The sequence below is a fragment of the Crocuta crocuta genome, unplaced genomic scaffold (genome assembly GCF_008692635.1).
Source record: "Crocuta crocuta isolate KB4526 unplaced genomic scaffold, BGI_CrCroc_1.0 scaffold59, whole genome shotgun sequence".
In the NCBI taxonomy this organism is placed as follows: domain Eukaryota; kingdom Metazoa; phylum Chordata; class Mammalia; order Carnivora; family Hyaenidae; genus Crocuta; species Crocuta crocuta.
The window spans coordinates 4,251,746-4,266,790 of NW_027551578.1; the positions used below are offsets into that span (position 1 = coordinate 4,251,746).

At 41.9% G+C, this 15,045-nt stretch overlaps 1 protein-coding gene across 2 annotated transcripts in view; it reads left to right on the top strand.

Annotated features, from left to right (window-relative positions):
* Nucleotides 1–15,039, top strand: part of MAP3K21 (mitogen-activated protein kinase kinase kinase 21) — a 51,374-nt gene extending 36,335 nt beyond the window's left edge. The window contains exons 6-10 of one of the 2 annotated variants that reach the window (XM_077751680.1): nucleotides 2,896–3,018; nucleotides 9,225–9,375; nucleotides 9,669–9,766; nucleotides 12,252–13,037; nucleotides 14,563–15,039. In XM_077751680.1, the coding sequence (XP_077607806.1) occupies nucleotides 2,896–3,018; nucleotides 9,225–9,375; nucleotides 9,669–9,766; nucleotides 12,252–13,037; nucleotides 14,563–14,960 (1,556 nt within the window). In that variant the 3' untranslated portion in view covers nucleotides 14,961–15,039. The remainder of the gene's footprint in view (nucleotides 1–2,895; nucleotides 3,019–9,224; nucleotides 9,376–9,668; nucleotides 9,767–12,251; nucleotides 13,038–14,562) is intronic. The other variant, XM_077751681.1, reaches the window with a different exon arrangement.
* Nucleotides 15,040–15,045: the final 6 nt, after the last annotated feature.

Below are 15,045 nucleotides of genomic sequence, written 5' to 3' on the forward strand. Positions count from 1 at the left end.
AAATAAATGAGTCACAAAAATTTTAATTTTTTTTAATGTTCATTTTTGAGAGAAGGGGAGGAAGGGCAGAGAGAGAGGGAGACACAGAATCTGTTGCAGGCTCCAGGCTCTGAGCTGTCAGCACAGAGCCTGACGCAGGGCTCAAACTCACGGGCCGCAAGATCATGACCTGAGCCGAAGTCAGACCCTTAAACTGACTGAACCACCCAGGTGCCCACCAGGCGCTCGATTTAAACATTTTAGATTGAGACTTGAAATAAGACTTGATCAAATTCAGAGGGAGAAGGAAGAAAGCACGTACAAAGAAGGCTTGGTTCCCCCCAGGAATTAAAAAAGACCCATGTGATTTGTCCCGGGCTCAGCAAACTGCACACCAGGGGACAAATCTAGGCTGCCACCTGTTCTGTGCAGCTCACGAGCTAAGAGTGCTTCTCGCACTTTTAAATACTTGAATTAGAAGAACAATATTTCATTGCACATGAACATTATATGAATTTTTAAATTGCCACTTCCATAAATAAAGTTGTATGGGAACACATTTATGTCTGTCGTATGATGGATTTCTCACTAAGTCAGCAGATTTGAGGCCATATGGCCCACAGTGCCTAAAATATTTCCTGTGTGGCACTTTATGGAAAAAGTTTGCCAGACCCTGGTTCAGACCAGGGAAAACAGGGCAAGATGAGACTAGAGGCACAAAGAACCCTGAATGTGTTACCATCCTGATTTCTGCAACCTAAGAATTGATGCAGGGCACCTGGGTGGTTCAGTCACTTAAGCACCGACCCCAGCTCAGGTCGTGATCTCATGGCTAGTGAGTTTGAGCCCCGCATCAAGCTCTGTGCTGACAGCTCAGAGCCTGGAACCTGCTTCGGATTCTGTGTCTCCCTTCCTCTGCCCCTCCCCTGCTCATGCTCTGTCTCTGTCTCTCTCTCAAAAAAAAAAATTAATGCAAAGTCTTTGAACCGTTTTCAGCAGAGGAATGACATGGTCTGGTGTACATTTTTAAAATGCATCTGACTGCTGTGAGCTAGAAGAGAGAGGCCCAGGAGAGAGGTGCAGGAAGATCAAGAAAAACTGTGGCAGGTTCAGCATGGAATGATGGATGTGGTGGAGACTGAGAGAACAAAAAGAATCACTAATATGTATCTATCAAGTATGAGCCCCGACCTAAGTATTTTCTGTACTTGGTTGTATTTAACTCTTCATAGCTATCCTACAAAGAATCATTATTTATTATCTATTTTTGCATATGGAGATCCTGAGACCTCAGGAGGGCCGGTCCCCTCCTGAAAATTCACGTGGCTGGGAAGTGGTAAGCTGGGATTCCAACGTGGAGTTTGCTATTTGCAGAAGCCAGAATATACATTTCTCAACGATAGCTCTGACAGGAATCTATAACCCCAAATTTACAAGATATTTTGTATTTAATTGGATATGGAGGGTGAGGGAGGAGACAGTATTAAAAATTTGCAGGCATCTGGTATGAACGATAGGCTGGGTGTCTGGGCTACCAAATTCCAGCTCCCCCTCATTTCAAACACCGGGTGGTTCTTTAAAGTTCTTTAAAGCATAAAGTATACTTTTCAGAAAGGAAAATGATATCTCTCTTGTAAATATGAAATGGACATATGTCAAAGATTTTTATTCAACTCATTAATAACTGGAGAACCAGTTACACTTGGTTTCCACAAGAATTTGAGGAGTTAAGTATTTCCCAGCAATTTAGTAAGGGAACATTAGGGTTAAATCACTAGGTTAAATACAAACGCGGTTAGTGCCCAGAACGGCAGTAACCATAACCTTTAGGGTCGTCTTTCATACCAGACAAAAATTGTATCTCCACCAGACAGAATCGGCAAGTTACCCTCTGCCCCTACTGAGTTGTAAAAATTAGCCCAGTCAATAGAAAGTCAAAGGTTAAGCTCAGCCGTGCACTCCGAAAGAACACCCAGTAATTTCTCTTACCTGGGTCTAAGGTTTTGATAACTTTCTTACACTTGACAGCGTTTTCCCAGACACCCTCCGCTTTCCTCCGGTAATATTACTCCTTTTTCTGTATATTCCCATATTATTGACATACCCTCTTCGTGACAGCTGCCCATATTATGGTTAGGTCAGATTAACTATGATTTGTAGGGTATGTTGACCACAAAGTGCTTTTAACTGGGGCAGGGCTGAGGAGTATTCCCTGACCCTGTTAGGGTCCCTGGCTGGATCTGAAAATCAAACTGTTAAGGACAGATTAACAGGGAGGGAAAAAAAGCATAACAATTATTTACCGTAAGTTTTATACAACAGGGGAGCCTCCGTAAGGAAATGAAGACCCCATAGAAACAGATCAGAGTATTTTTTTGCTAGGTCTGATGAAGAGTAGACAGTTGTGAAGGTTAAGGGGAATATTTTGTCCTGAACCCTCCATAACCTGCATTTTCTGTTTTAATCGCCATAGCAATCTGTGCAGTATTGGTTGTTTCTAACAGCTGAGGAGACCAGTTCAGAGAGGTTCCTTCACTGGTCTGAGGTCCATAGTTTGTTAGTGACAGAACCAGGGCTCATTTAAGTCCAAGGCGTCTCCTCTTCCAATTTTGTTTATAATTATGTCCGGCTACACGAAGGTAACCCTCCTCCCTAGAAGATGGTGCAATTCTACAAGTACCCAGTGTCTCATTGTTCTGGGAGTATGTGTCTGACTGTACCTAACATATCATAGGCTCTGAGTCATTATTTATTGACTTGAACCCTGAATGGAAGAGAAGGAGGAAACCAAGAAGCAAAGCCAGAGATACTTCCGTCTTACCCTTGGGCAATTTTTGCTTTTATTGCTTTGGGCTGACGAAAGTGGCCTGAATGGAACTTAAATCCTCAATTCTCACTTGTTTCCATGTCCGACAGATTTCCAGCATAAAATCACCGTGCAGGCCTCTCCCAACTTGGACAAACGGAGGAGTTTGAACAGCAATAGTTCCAGTCCGCCTAGTAGCCCTACGGTGATCCCTCGGCTCCGAGCAATACAGTGTAAGCCTCCTCCAGCCCAGGGGCTCATGTGGGGGGTTCTTCATTAATTGACTCAGATTCCAGCCAGCCAGAGGTGTAGTATATATAGTTCCTTGTAACTAACATGTGATATTCACAGGTGTCACAACCGTTCAGAAAACAAAATTTGGTCTGATATTTCTTAGTCTAATTATTTTTTTATTGAGATGTAACTGACATGTAACATTATATTAGGTTCAGGTATACAACATGATTATTCAATATTTGTATATACAGTTGATCCTTAAACAACACAAGGGTCAGGGCCACTGAATACCCACCCACCACGCAGTGCAGTTGGAAATCCACATACAACTTTTGACTCCCCAGAAACTTTGCTGATAGACTACTGTTGACTAGATGTCTTACTGATCACATAAAGAGTCAAGGAACACATATTTTGCAGGTTACATGTATTATATCATATATGGTATTCTTAAGATAAAGTAAGCTAAATAGAATGAACAGGCAGAAGGGATAAGAAGCTTTTTTCAAAGAGTTAAAGGGTTGAGTATGGTTGGTTAGGTGAGAGAAGGATGCTGGTGTTATCCAGAGAAACTATGTAGTCTAATTACTCCTGAGAAAAAGAGATGAAAAGGTCGGGAGGTATAGAATTTACATCTACGGAAGGACTAAATTTGACTGTTTAAGCATGCCGGTGACCAGAGGTAATCAGGTCAGTGTTCTGGGGAAAAAAAGAAGAGAAAAAAAAAAGATAAAGTAAGCTAAAAAAAAAAAAAGTTACTAAAAATCATACCTTTATGAGATTGTACTGTATTTACAAAAAAAAATCCGCAGGTGAGCAGACCCGCACAGTTCAAACTGATGTTGTTCAAGGGTCAAATGTTTTGTAGAATGATCACCGCAATAAGTCTAGCTAACTAACATTGGTCACCCACCATATAGGGTTACAAAATTTATTTTTATTTTTTATATTTTTGTATGATGAGACCTCTTAAGATTGACTCTCTTGGCAACTTTCAAATACACAATACACTATTATTAACTGTAGGCCCATGCTCTACGTGACACCCTTGGGACGTATTTATTTTATACCTGGAAGTTTGTGTCTTGTGACCCCCTTTACCCATTCTGCCCATCCCCTGCCTCTGGCAACACCAATCTGTTCTTTGTATTTATGAGTCCTTTTTTTTTTTTTTTTTAATTTGATTCCACATATAAATAAGACATACAATATTTGTCTGTCTAACTTATCTCCCTTAGCACAGCGCCCTCAAGGCCCATCTGTGTTATTGCAAATGGCAAGATTTCTTTCTTTTCTCTGGCTGAATAATATCCCATGGTGTAGATATACCACATCTTCTTTATCCATTCATTTGTTGATGGACACTTAGGTTGTTTTCACATCTTGGCTATTGTAAATAATGCTGCCGTGAACATAGGGGTTCATGAAAACATGGATATTTTCAAGTTAGTGTTTTTGTTTTCTTCAGCTAAATACCCCGAAGTGCAATTGCTGGATCATATGGTAGTTCTGTTTGTTTTTTTTTCCAATTTTATTGAGGAATAACTGACATCACTGTATAAGTTCAAGGCATTACAGTGTGATGGTTTGACTTACATATATTGTGAACTGATTACCTCAGTAGGGTTAGCTAGCATCCGTTGTCTCCAATAGATACAATAAAAAGAAAAGAAAGACAAAAAGGAAAAGGTAAAAAATGTTTTTCCTTGTGATGAGAACTCTTAGGATTTACTCTGTAAATAGCTTTTCTTTACATCATATGGCAGTGGTAGCTATAGTCAGCATGCACATTACATCCTTAGTACTTATTTATCTTATCAATCAAAGTTTATGCCTGTTGATCACCTGCCTCTAACTCCCCCTTCCTCCACCCTCCACCTCTGGTTAAAAGTCTGATCTCCTTTTCTATGATTTTTTTTTTTTTGGATTCCACATATAAGTGAGATCATGTAGTATTTCTAGGTCCATCCGTGTTGTTGCAAATGGCAAGATCGCGCTCTTTTTTATGGCTAAGAAACATTCCATTGTATATAGACACCACCTCTTCTTTACCCATTCATCTCTCGATGGACACTTGGGTTGTTTCCATGCTTAGGCTGTTGTAAATAATGCTGCTGTGAATGTGGGGGTGCAGGTATCTTTTCAAGTTAGTGTTTTCATCTCCTTTGGATATATTCCTAGAAGTGGAATTGCTGGATCATAGGGTAGTTCTGTTTTTAATTTTTGAGGATCCTTTATACTGTTTTACACAGTATAGTGGCTGCACCAGTTTGCATTCCCAGCAGTGCAAAGGACTTCCTCTTTCTCCGCATCTTCGCCAACATCTGTTATTGCCTGTGTTGTTATTGTTAGCCATTCTGACAGGTGTGAGGTGGTATCTCATTGTGGTTTTGATTTGTATTTCCCTGATGATGAGTGATGCTGAGCATTTTTTCATGTGTCGCTTGGCCATCTGGATGTCTTCTTTGGAAAAGTGTCTATTCAAATCTTTTGCCTATTTCTTCATGGCATTATTTGGTTTTTTGGGTGTTGAGTTTGTTAAGTTCTTTATAGATTTTGGATACCAACCCTTTATCTGAGTGTCATTTGCAAATGTCTTCTCCCATTCTGTTGGTTTCCTTTTAAAGTTTTGCCAATTGTTTCCTTTGCTGTGCAGAAGCTTTTTATCTTGATGAGGTCCCAACAGTTCATTTTTGCTTTTGTTTCCCTTGCCTCTGAAGACGTGTTAAATAAGAAGTTGCTACAGACAAGATCAAAGAGATTTTTGCCTGCTTTGTCCTCAACAGTTTTAATGGCTTCCTGTCTTTCATCCACTTTGAGTTTATTTTTGTGTATGGTGTAAGAAAGTGATCCCGGTTCATTTTTCTGCATGTCACTGTCCAATTTTCCCAGCACCACTTGCTGAAGAGACTGTCTTTATTCCACTGGATATTCTTTCCTGCTTTGTCAACGATTAGTTGGCCATACATTTGTGGGTTCATTTCTGGGTTTTCTATTCTGTTTCATTGATCTGAGTGTCTGTTTTTGTGCAATAATCTCTAGGATTTTCTATATATAATTTTGTCTCATCTGCAAATAGAATTTTACTTCTTCCTTTCTAATTTTGATACTCTTTATTTCTTTTTCTTGCCTTATTGCTCTAGCTAGGACTCTACTACTATGTTAAATAGGAGTGGTGAGAGTAGGCACCCTTGTTCCTGATCTTAGAGGAAAAGCTTTAAACTTTTCATCATATAGTATGATGTTAAGGGCAGCTCATCATATGTGGTCTTTGTCGGGTTGAGATATATTCCTTCTTATTCCTAATTTGTTAAGACTTTTCAGTATGAATGGATATTGACTTTTGTCAAATGCTTTTTCTGTGTCCACTGAGATGACTATAAGATTCTTTTCTTTCATTGTGTTAATGTGATGTATCACATTGATTGATTTGCATATGTTGAAACAGCCTTGCATCCCAGGGATAAATCCCAGTTGATCATGGCGAATGATCCTTTTAATGTACTGCTGAATTTTATTTGCTAGTGTTTTATTCAGAATTTTTAAGTCTATATTCATCAGCGATATTGGCACATAGTTATCTAGTAATGTCCTTTTCTGGTCTCGACAACATTTGGTCTGAATTGACCAACCTAATACTTCAAAATATTATGTAGTATTTTGGTTTTAGAAAGTGTTCAGCCTGGTGGGAGAAAAAAAAGACATATAGCTAATTTGTCTGGCACCTTTGCACCTTTGCACACATAGGGCTTTCAGTTAGACCTTAAATCAAAGTTTAGTGGAATTAAATAAAACTATTGACTTTTTTCAAAAGTGAGTCCAGTAGTAGGCCATTGTACATTCTTGGCATGTTTTTCAATAACTGAGTATCATAATAGTAAATTTAGAGCACTTACTTTTCCAAAGAGTTGGTTGATCCAAGCTGAAAACGTCAGTAACCTGCCCTCATTCCTCCATGTCCTACTTATCAGTAAGCTTAACAAAAGCCAAGAAAGTTCTGCTAGCTAAATGTAGGATGACTAGTCTATGATGGGTTAGTAGAGGCAGAAATAGCATACCATAAACTCTGTCCGCATGGGCAGAGACCCTGTGACCCAGCACCTAGCACTACTGTAGTAGCACTTAACCTCCACTGAGCACTTACTGTGCCCAGCACCGTTCTGAGCTGTTTCTGTGTGTTAGCCCATTGAAGGCTCAAAACAACCTCAGTAAGTAGACACCATTGTGATTCCCCCACTGAGGCATAGGGAGTTTAGGAAACCTGACCTAACTCAATGGCTATGATGCTATGCCACTGAGTTCAGTCTCCAAGAGTGTGGACTCTTCACCCTACCCTTCCCAGCCTCCTAGGATGGTAAATGTTCAGTAAATGGTGACACAGAAGACACAACAGAGCCAATCAAGACAGAGAGGAGGAAGATGAGGGCACTTAAGCCTTAAGGTCGTTGCTAACACTGGCCCACAGGCTGGGGAATTGTGCAGCTGAGAGCGAGTCCCCTGTAGTAATCTGGGAACCCACAGTCCTCTCTACCTGCTGCTCCCATGGCCGGAAGGACCCCCCACCCAAGGTCCTCAGACTCTGCCGGGAGACCCTTCGTGAGAAGAGTGAACAACTTGTTCAAGATTGTCACATACACATATACGAACACCTGTGTCCATAGAGATAGTAAATGTTTAAATGTGTAAAACATTGACACACACAGAACAAATCAAGCATCACCCATAGTGCTGCCAATTGTAAAAAATGATTATAAAGAATTTAAATTTTCCTCTTTCCATAAGCAGTCATCTCCCTCAAATGTAAACACTGCAGTAAGTTTGATACCTTACGGGCGTTCAGTCTGTTAAGAATCCGACTCTTGAGCTCAAGTCAGGTCTTCATCTCAGGGTTGTGAGTTCAAGCCCCATGTAGAGTTCCATGTTGCCCATGAAAACTACTTAAAAAAAAATCACACATATATATGTATTTATATATTTATAAACCTATATATTTATATAGAGAGCATAAAATAAAAGTTCGATACCTATGTTTATTAATTTCTCTGTATAATATGTGTTTATATACACATGCATGCTTTTTAATAAAATGGGTTCTATATAATACATTATATATTAACTTTATCTGAACCTCATTTTTTTATAGAGAGAGAGCGTGAGTGGGGGAGAGGGGCAGAAGAGGAGAGAGAGAAAAAGAGAGAGAGAGAATCTTAAGCAGGCTTCATGCTCATCCCAGAGCCCAACATGGGGTTTGACCCCACGACCCTGGGATCATGACCTGAGCCAAAATCAAGAGTCAGAAGCTCAACCGACTGAGCCACCCAGGCGCCCCTGAACCTCATTTTTTTATGGCCATTGAATATTCAACTCTGTAGATAGCTCACAATGCTTTCAATTGTGCTTTCAAACATCTTACAGAATTGCTTTTCTAAGTGTATAGTAACAGTAGCCTTTTCCCCAGTGATTTCCAAATCAATTGCAAGTGCACTTCAAGGCTAGAGGGATAGCATAGAGGTCCATCAGCAAAATGTGGATATTGAATGTGACTACAGACCTCCCTGTGAGGCCGTGTAGAAAAGGAAAACAGGGCAACTGTTAAACAGTCTGAGATTTTGGGGCTTCTGGGTGGCTCAGGGTTAAGTGTCCAACTTTGGCTCAGGTCAGGATCTCATGGTTCATGAGCTCGAGCCCCACGTCAGGCTCTGTGCTGACAGCTCAGAGCCTGGAGCCTGCTTCAGGTTCTGTGTCTCCCTCTCTCTCTATCCCTCCCCTGCTCATGCTCTCTCTCTCTCTCTCTCTCTCTCAAAAATGAATAAACCTTAAAAAAAATTTTAAAGAAAAAAAAAAACAGTCTGAGACTTTAAAGGCAACCGTAGCCAAGCCGTTGGGGTGGCCAAGCAAAGCAGCGATGATTGATGAAAATTGGATTAAATTGCAATTTAAAAATATATACTTTCTTTCTCTATGTTCAGCCTATCTTTTCTTTAATTCATTTCACTTTTTCTTTTTCTTTCTTTCTTTTTTTTTTTTTTTGCTAATTTTATGGTAAGAGAAAGAAGTTTGCAGTCAGTGGGCTGAAAGACATACTTTCTCCACCATTTTCATGTTTCTCCACTGCTGACATGCTTCGTGTAAGGTAGTTGTACAACTCGTTTGATTCGCTGAAGTGTTTTTAATTGGTGACCGAGTGACGCTCTCCACCTAGTGACCTCGGACGAAAGCAATAAAACTTGGGGGAGGAACACGGTCTGTCGACAAGAAGAATTTGAAGATGTGAAAAGGAGTTTCAAGAAGAAAGGTTGTACCTGGGGACCAAATTCAGTTCAAATGAAAGAAAGAACGGAGTGCAAAGAAAGGTATGTGTGTGATTCCTGGGTTACTTCAGAGTATGCCGTGACAAATACAGAGCTACCCAAATACTAATTCAAGTTCCTGGATGAGTTTATCCTAATAAATTAGTTACTATTTAGTTAAACAGTTAAAAAAACTTCCCCCTGTACCCTCCGTCCCGTTTCAGGGTTTTATTCATACTTTGTTAGCCCTTCAAAGCACTGAAAATGTGCTCTGTTTCCTACTTAAAACTGTTGTTGGCATAGGTCTGTCAACACCTAATTTGTGTATTACACGTTTCTGTAATATTCTCTTTTAGAATAAGACCCCTCTCAGACGGCAACAGTCCTTGGTCAACTCTCTTACTAAGGAATCAGAAGACCATGCCACTGGCTTCATTATTTGTGGACCAGCCAGGTAAATGTGCTTCCGGAAATGGAATTTGTTTGAGGTAGACTTCGCGTCTGAATGTTCTAGAAGCTTCGCTTTAGTAGTTCCATGTGGTTGTTCAAGTAGCATAGGGAAGGTTAGCAAGTAGTAACATTGCTTATGTATACCTTTACTTAAACTCAGAACTTATTTTCTGTCCTGTAAGTCTTTTAGTTTTTTTTTATTTTTTTAATGTTTTATTTATTTCTGAGAAAGAGAGAGAGAGAGAGACACACACACACAGCGTGAGAAGGGGAGGGTCAGAGAGAGAGGGAGATACAGAATCTGAAACAGACTCCAGGCTCTGAGCTAGCTGTCAGCACAGAGCCTGATGCGGGGCTCGAACCCACGATCCACGAGATCATGACCTGAGCCGAAGTTGGATGCTTAACCAACTAAGCCACCCAGGCGCCCCTGTCTTATAACTCTTTTTGGTGAAAAGTAATTTGGCTCCACATTGTTTACTGGAAATTTAACTTGTGTTCTTTACCAGAAGAAATAGGTCTCCTAATTGATTCTGTAGAGTCCAATTAATTTCATGTAGGAGATAGTAAATATGAAAATACAGACCTCCTGAAATTCTGTTGAGATTAAGGGTCAGTCTCCCGCCTGTATCTCCACCTCTTCAAATCTTACCAAGCAGGTTATCTGGGGGAAAGTACCACGTAGAGAGAATCTCATTGCAGCCTCTACTTAACTGAAGTGAATCATAATTATTTTCAGTATTCAGTATGCCTATTCAAAATTCAGATATTAAAAAGTTTAAGAGATGCAAAAAATGTTGGAAAACCTTCAGGGCTTTGTTATCACTAAAGAAAAGAACATCGGTCTTTATACCCAACCATCTAAGACTGTCCTTTGATACTGTGGTCAAGTTAAAGATGTTGCCGCAGAACATGATGGTAAATTTCTTGAATTTATTATCTGTGCTGTGCTTAATTTTATAAGCACCTTATCACTCACTACCCGTTACTCTTGCTATAAGAACAACAGATTCTCCTCTTACTATACATTATGATTTATTGTCAAATACAGTTTGAGGACTAAGGAAGAACAATTAGTAGTAACACTTTTTTCCCCCAGTATATTTTTATTATTTGTGACTAAACAGATTCATCAGAGACGTCTTTCTTCTTTCCCCCTTAATCCTTTTATTTATTTACTGATCTATTTATTTATTTATAGAATGTTCTGACCCTCTTAATAATCCTCCAAAGGACTGTGGGAGAAAATATAAGGATCTAGTTGGCTGACTCCAGTCAGTCTCCATTAAGTGACCTCTTGAAGCTCACGCGAAACGTCAATGAGCCGAAGGCCTACCCCTGTCTGTCCCACTTGCAGGCGCCACCCACCGGCCGCCCCTCTGTGTGGTCCTGTCCTTCTGGGCATTTGTGTCTCAGCTCAGATGTTTCCTGAAAGCTTTTGCTGCCCACCTGTGCTGAAGTAGCATCTCACCCCATCCCTGTGTCCCGTTACCCATTCCTGTTTATTCATAGCTCTTATCTGAAATCCTTCCTTATCTACATTTGATGCCCACAATATTTCTGTTCTGCTTCACTCCCAAACTGGAATGTCACAGAATTGGTCAGTTTGGTTCACCACACCCAATGCCTTGAACACAGCCCACATTCACCATCTATCCAATGGCTACATGAATCCTAAAAGGACATTTTGATCTTATGTAGATATTTACCTTGGTCTGGGAACTACAGATACTTGTCATTACTCATAAGAAGGGAAGATTATGATGGACCAGTATAAGTTCATGACCACTTCAGGGGAAAGAGTATGTTTTACTGATCAGGAAAGGTACACGTGAACATACATTAGGAAATTTTCAGTGTCCTTTTTTTTAACATTTTATTTTTGAGAGAGAGAACATGAGCAGGGGAGGGGCAGAGAGAGAGAGAGGGAGACACAGAATCTGAAATAGGCTCCAGGCCCCAAATTGTCAGCACAGAGATTGACACAGGGCTCGAACTCACGAACCATGAGATCATGACCATAGCCGAAGGCAGAACCCTTAACTGACCGAGTCACCCAGGCACCCTGCTCAGTATACTTTTAAATCAATGAATTTCACTTGTCATTAGCATCCCCCACTCCTGTTTTCAAAACTGTGAATCGATAAATTATTACCCATTACATGTGCTTGGACTTAGAATATTTATTCTATTTTAGCTTTACTTTATAGTATTGTTTAAATAATTTTTACTATAGGGGCACCTGGGTGGCTCAGTCGGTTAAGCATCTGATTTTGGCTCAGGTCGTCATGATCTCGCAGTTTGTGAGTTCGAGGCTGTGCTGACAGCCTGGAGCCTGCTTCAGAGTCTGTGTCTCCCCTTCTCTCTACCCTTCCCGTGCTCATGCTCTGTCTCTTTGTGTCTTTCAATAATAAATAACCGTTAAAAAAACTTTTAAATAATTTTTACTGCAAATTGTACCTAACCCATATCTTTATATCTTTACCTAGGTGTTTCTGAAGAGCCAAAACTTGCTCCAGACGGATCGGAACACAGAAAACCAAAGCAAATAAAACCACCTACTCAAGTCCAGGTTGATCTACCTCTTTGGAAAGATGGCCAGAGAGAGAATCCAGTGGAACCTGGAGACTGGGAGGAGGGACTCTTTGCGAACCCCGCTGCTGTCACACCTCAGGTGACCCCTACGAATGGCCTGAGCAGATCTCCCCAGAGAAAGAAGACGGAATCTGCTCTGTACGGCTGCACCATGCTGCTGGCGGCCGTGGCTCTGGGGCTGGACATCAGAGAGCTCAATAAAGTACAGGCTGCCGAGGAACCGCTACCCAAAGAAGAGAAGAAGAAACGCGAGGGAATCTTCCAGTGGGCCCCCAAGTCCCGAGGCGGTGTAAGTCCTTCGACAAGGCCACCATCTGCGGCCGAGGGGGCCGGCAGCCCACCCATCTTCCCTCCAGCGAGCGCCCTGAGCCTTCTGTCCATGCCCTCTCTTTCCACAAAGTGCTTGCTACAGCCTGACAGTGACGATGCGTCCGAGGACAGTGCCCACGTCCCTTGTGCCCCTGAGATGCCCACTCTAGACTCGTGCCCCACCGTTGGGGAAGGGAGTCACAAACCGCCCTCCACGCCAAGACTCGAGGCTGATCAGAGGCTGTGGAAAAACGTGCCTCCTCCTTTCTTACAGCCGACGTGTGGGAATGTGCCTTACTACGCTTCTTCGAAAGAACACGCATCATATCACAGACGCACCCTGTCTGATGGAAACGCTTTTCAGACTCCAAGTAGGTTGCACTAGCTGGGGCAAAGTCCAGAACACCGCTGTTGAGATTAGCGTGTCGAATCGCTGGGATATCTGATCACATCTTTTCCAAGTGATTATGTTGACAAGTGTTCACACAGTTCATACAGATCTTTGCATCTTACCCTCCTCTTTTATTTGACTTTATCATTTGAATTCTGGGGAAAGTATCATTGGGTTTCAGCAACGTAAATATATAATAGCAAATTATTTTTAAAAAAATTTTTTTAATGTTTCTTTATTTTTGAGAGGGAGACACACACACAAAGTGTGAGCGGAGGAGGGTCAGAGAGAGAGGGAGACACAGAATCCAAAGCAGGCTCCAGGCTTTGAGCTGTCAGCACAGGGCCTGATGTGGGCCTCGAACCCATGAACTATGAGATCATGACCTGAGCTGAAGTCAGCCACTGAACCTACTGAGCCACCCAGGCGTCCCTATAATAGCAAATTAAAACAGTGCAGACATGTAGAGAATAACTGCCCCATGCCCTTCACAGTAGAAAGGACAGGTCATTTGCCCAGATCTGAACCAGTAATTAGTGGGAAAGCTGGAACTCCATAACTGATCGCCCAGCCTCCTCTGCGATACGTGCTCTTGTGGGTCCCCTGGCCTCACAGCTCAGTTTACGTGCAATTTGAATTTAGCAGGGGTAACAGCCACACGGCACACGAGGTGCTGTGGAGCTATTATTTCTTTTGTATATAAAGATAATTTCAAACCTATATCGTGAGTATGCAGCGAGGTCATGTCTATGAAAAATGCCTTTTAGGTTGTAAAAAGTTACCGTATGCTTAGTCCTAACATATATTAAAACGGAAACTGTTTTCGTTCTGTTTCCTCTGCTCTTTTAAGGACCCTACCCGCCTGGCAGGATTTTTTTTCCGCTTATTGTCCATTGTCTTTACAAACACTTATTGCCCTTCTGTAATGCAGTGGAGTGTTAGTAGTTTGTAGTTGCACAAGAAGAAAATGCCAGGACAATAATCCCATGAGAAAGCATTCTTTTTCTCTTAATTATAAGCCAATAATTATTTGCTCCAGTGGTAGTGAGTCAGTTCTGCAGGACAAGAGAGAGAAAGGGCAACTGAGGACCCAACTGCCTCTCTGTTGTCGTCCATGTTTCAGATCATAACCTGAAAGTGAAAGTTCATCACATTAACCGTAATTCCAAAACAAAACAAAAAAACCACCTCTGTTCCAGCCGAAGCCATTTCGAAGCCTCCCCAGTTTAGAAAACAGTTAACGATTGGCCGGAACGCCGTGACGGTGATGTGGCTCGTGTTTACAGCTCGAGTTTCCTTGGTAGAAACACTCTTTACACCCTGGCAGGGCTTTTTCGTAAACAAACATTGTATCCTAGTCCTTCGAAAAGGTTTATGCCCAGGGTGTTTTGTTCCAGCCCACTTGGAAGTGATTACCGAATACATGCACCCTCCTGGTTATTTGGCTGGATGTTGCTTGTTTTAGAAGTCACTGTCTAATTGCACATTGTCTCTGCTTTCTCAAGCAGCTGGGACAGCTCTCCTACCAGCCCCCGGAGCCTCTGACCTGCCACCTGAGCGGGTTCTGGGGATCCCCCACCTCTCACGCGGGCACGGTAACCTGCCAAGGGAGGCCTCGCCCGAAAAACAAAGAGCGGTCAGCATCATGCCTCTGCCTCGCCCTCCCTCTTCCAGGAGCCGAACAGAGTCTCAGCCCGCGCGGGCCGATTCTGCCGTGCGTGGTCCGGGACCCGCTGCTAACTGTTCCCGAGGTGCCCAGGAGAGAACTAAGCCCCACGTGCCTTCCCTACTGGACGCGGACGCCGAAGGCCAGAGTAGGGACTACACGGTGCCTTTGTGCAGGATGAAGAGCAGAACTAGCCGACCATCTATATATCAACTAGAGAAAGAATTTCTGTCTTAAGTGCCTTACTTTGTTTGAGCCTTTCTTTTTTTTTTAAGGTGAACAAATTAAAACAATGTGTCTACCTTCAAAGTATTTCATGCTG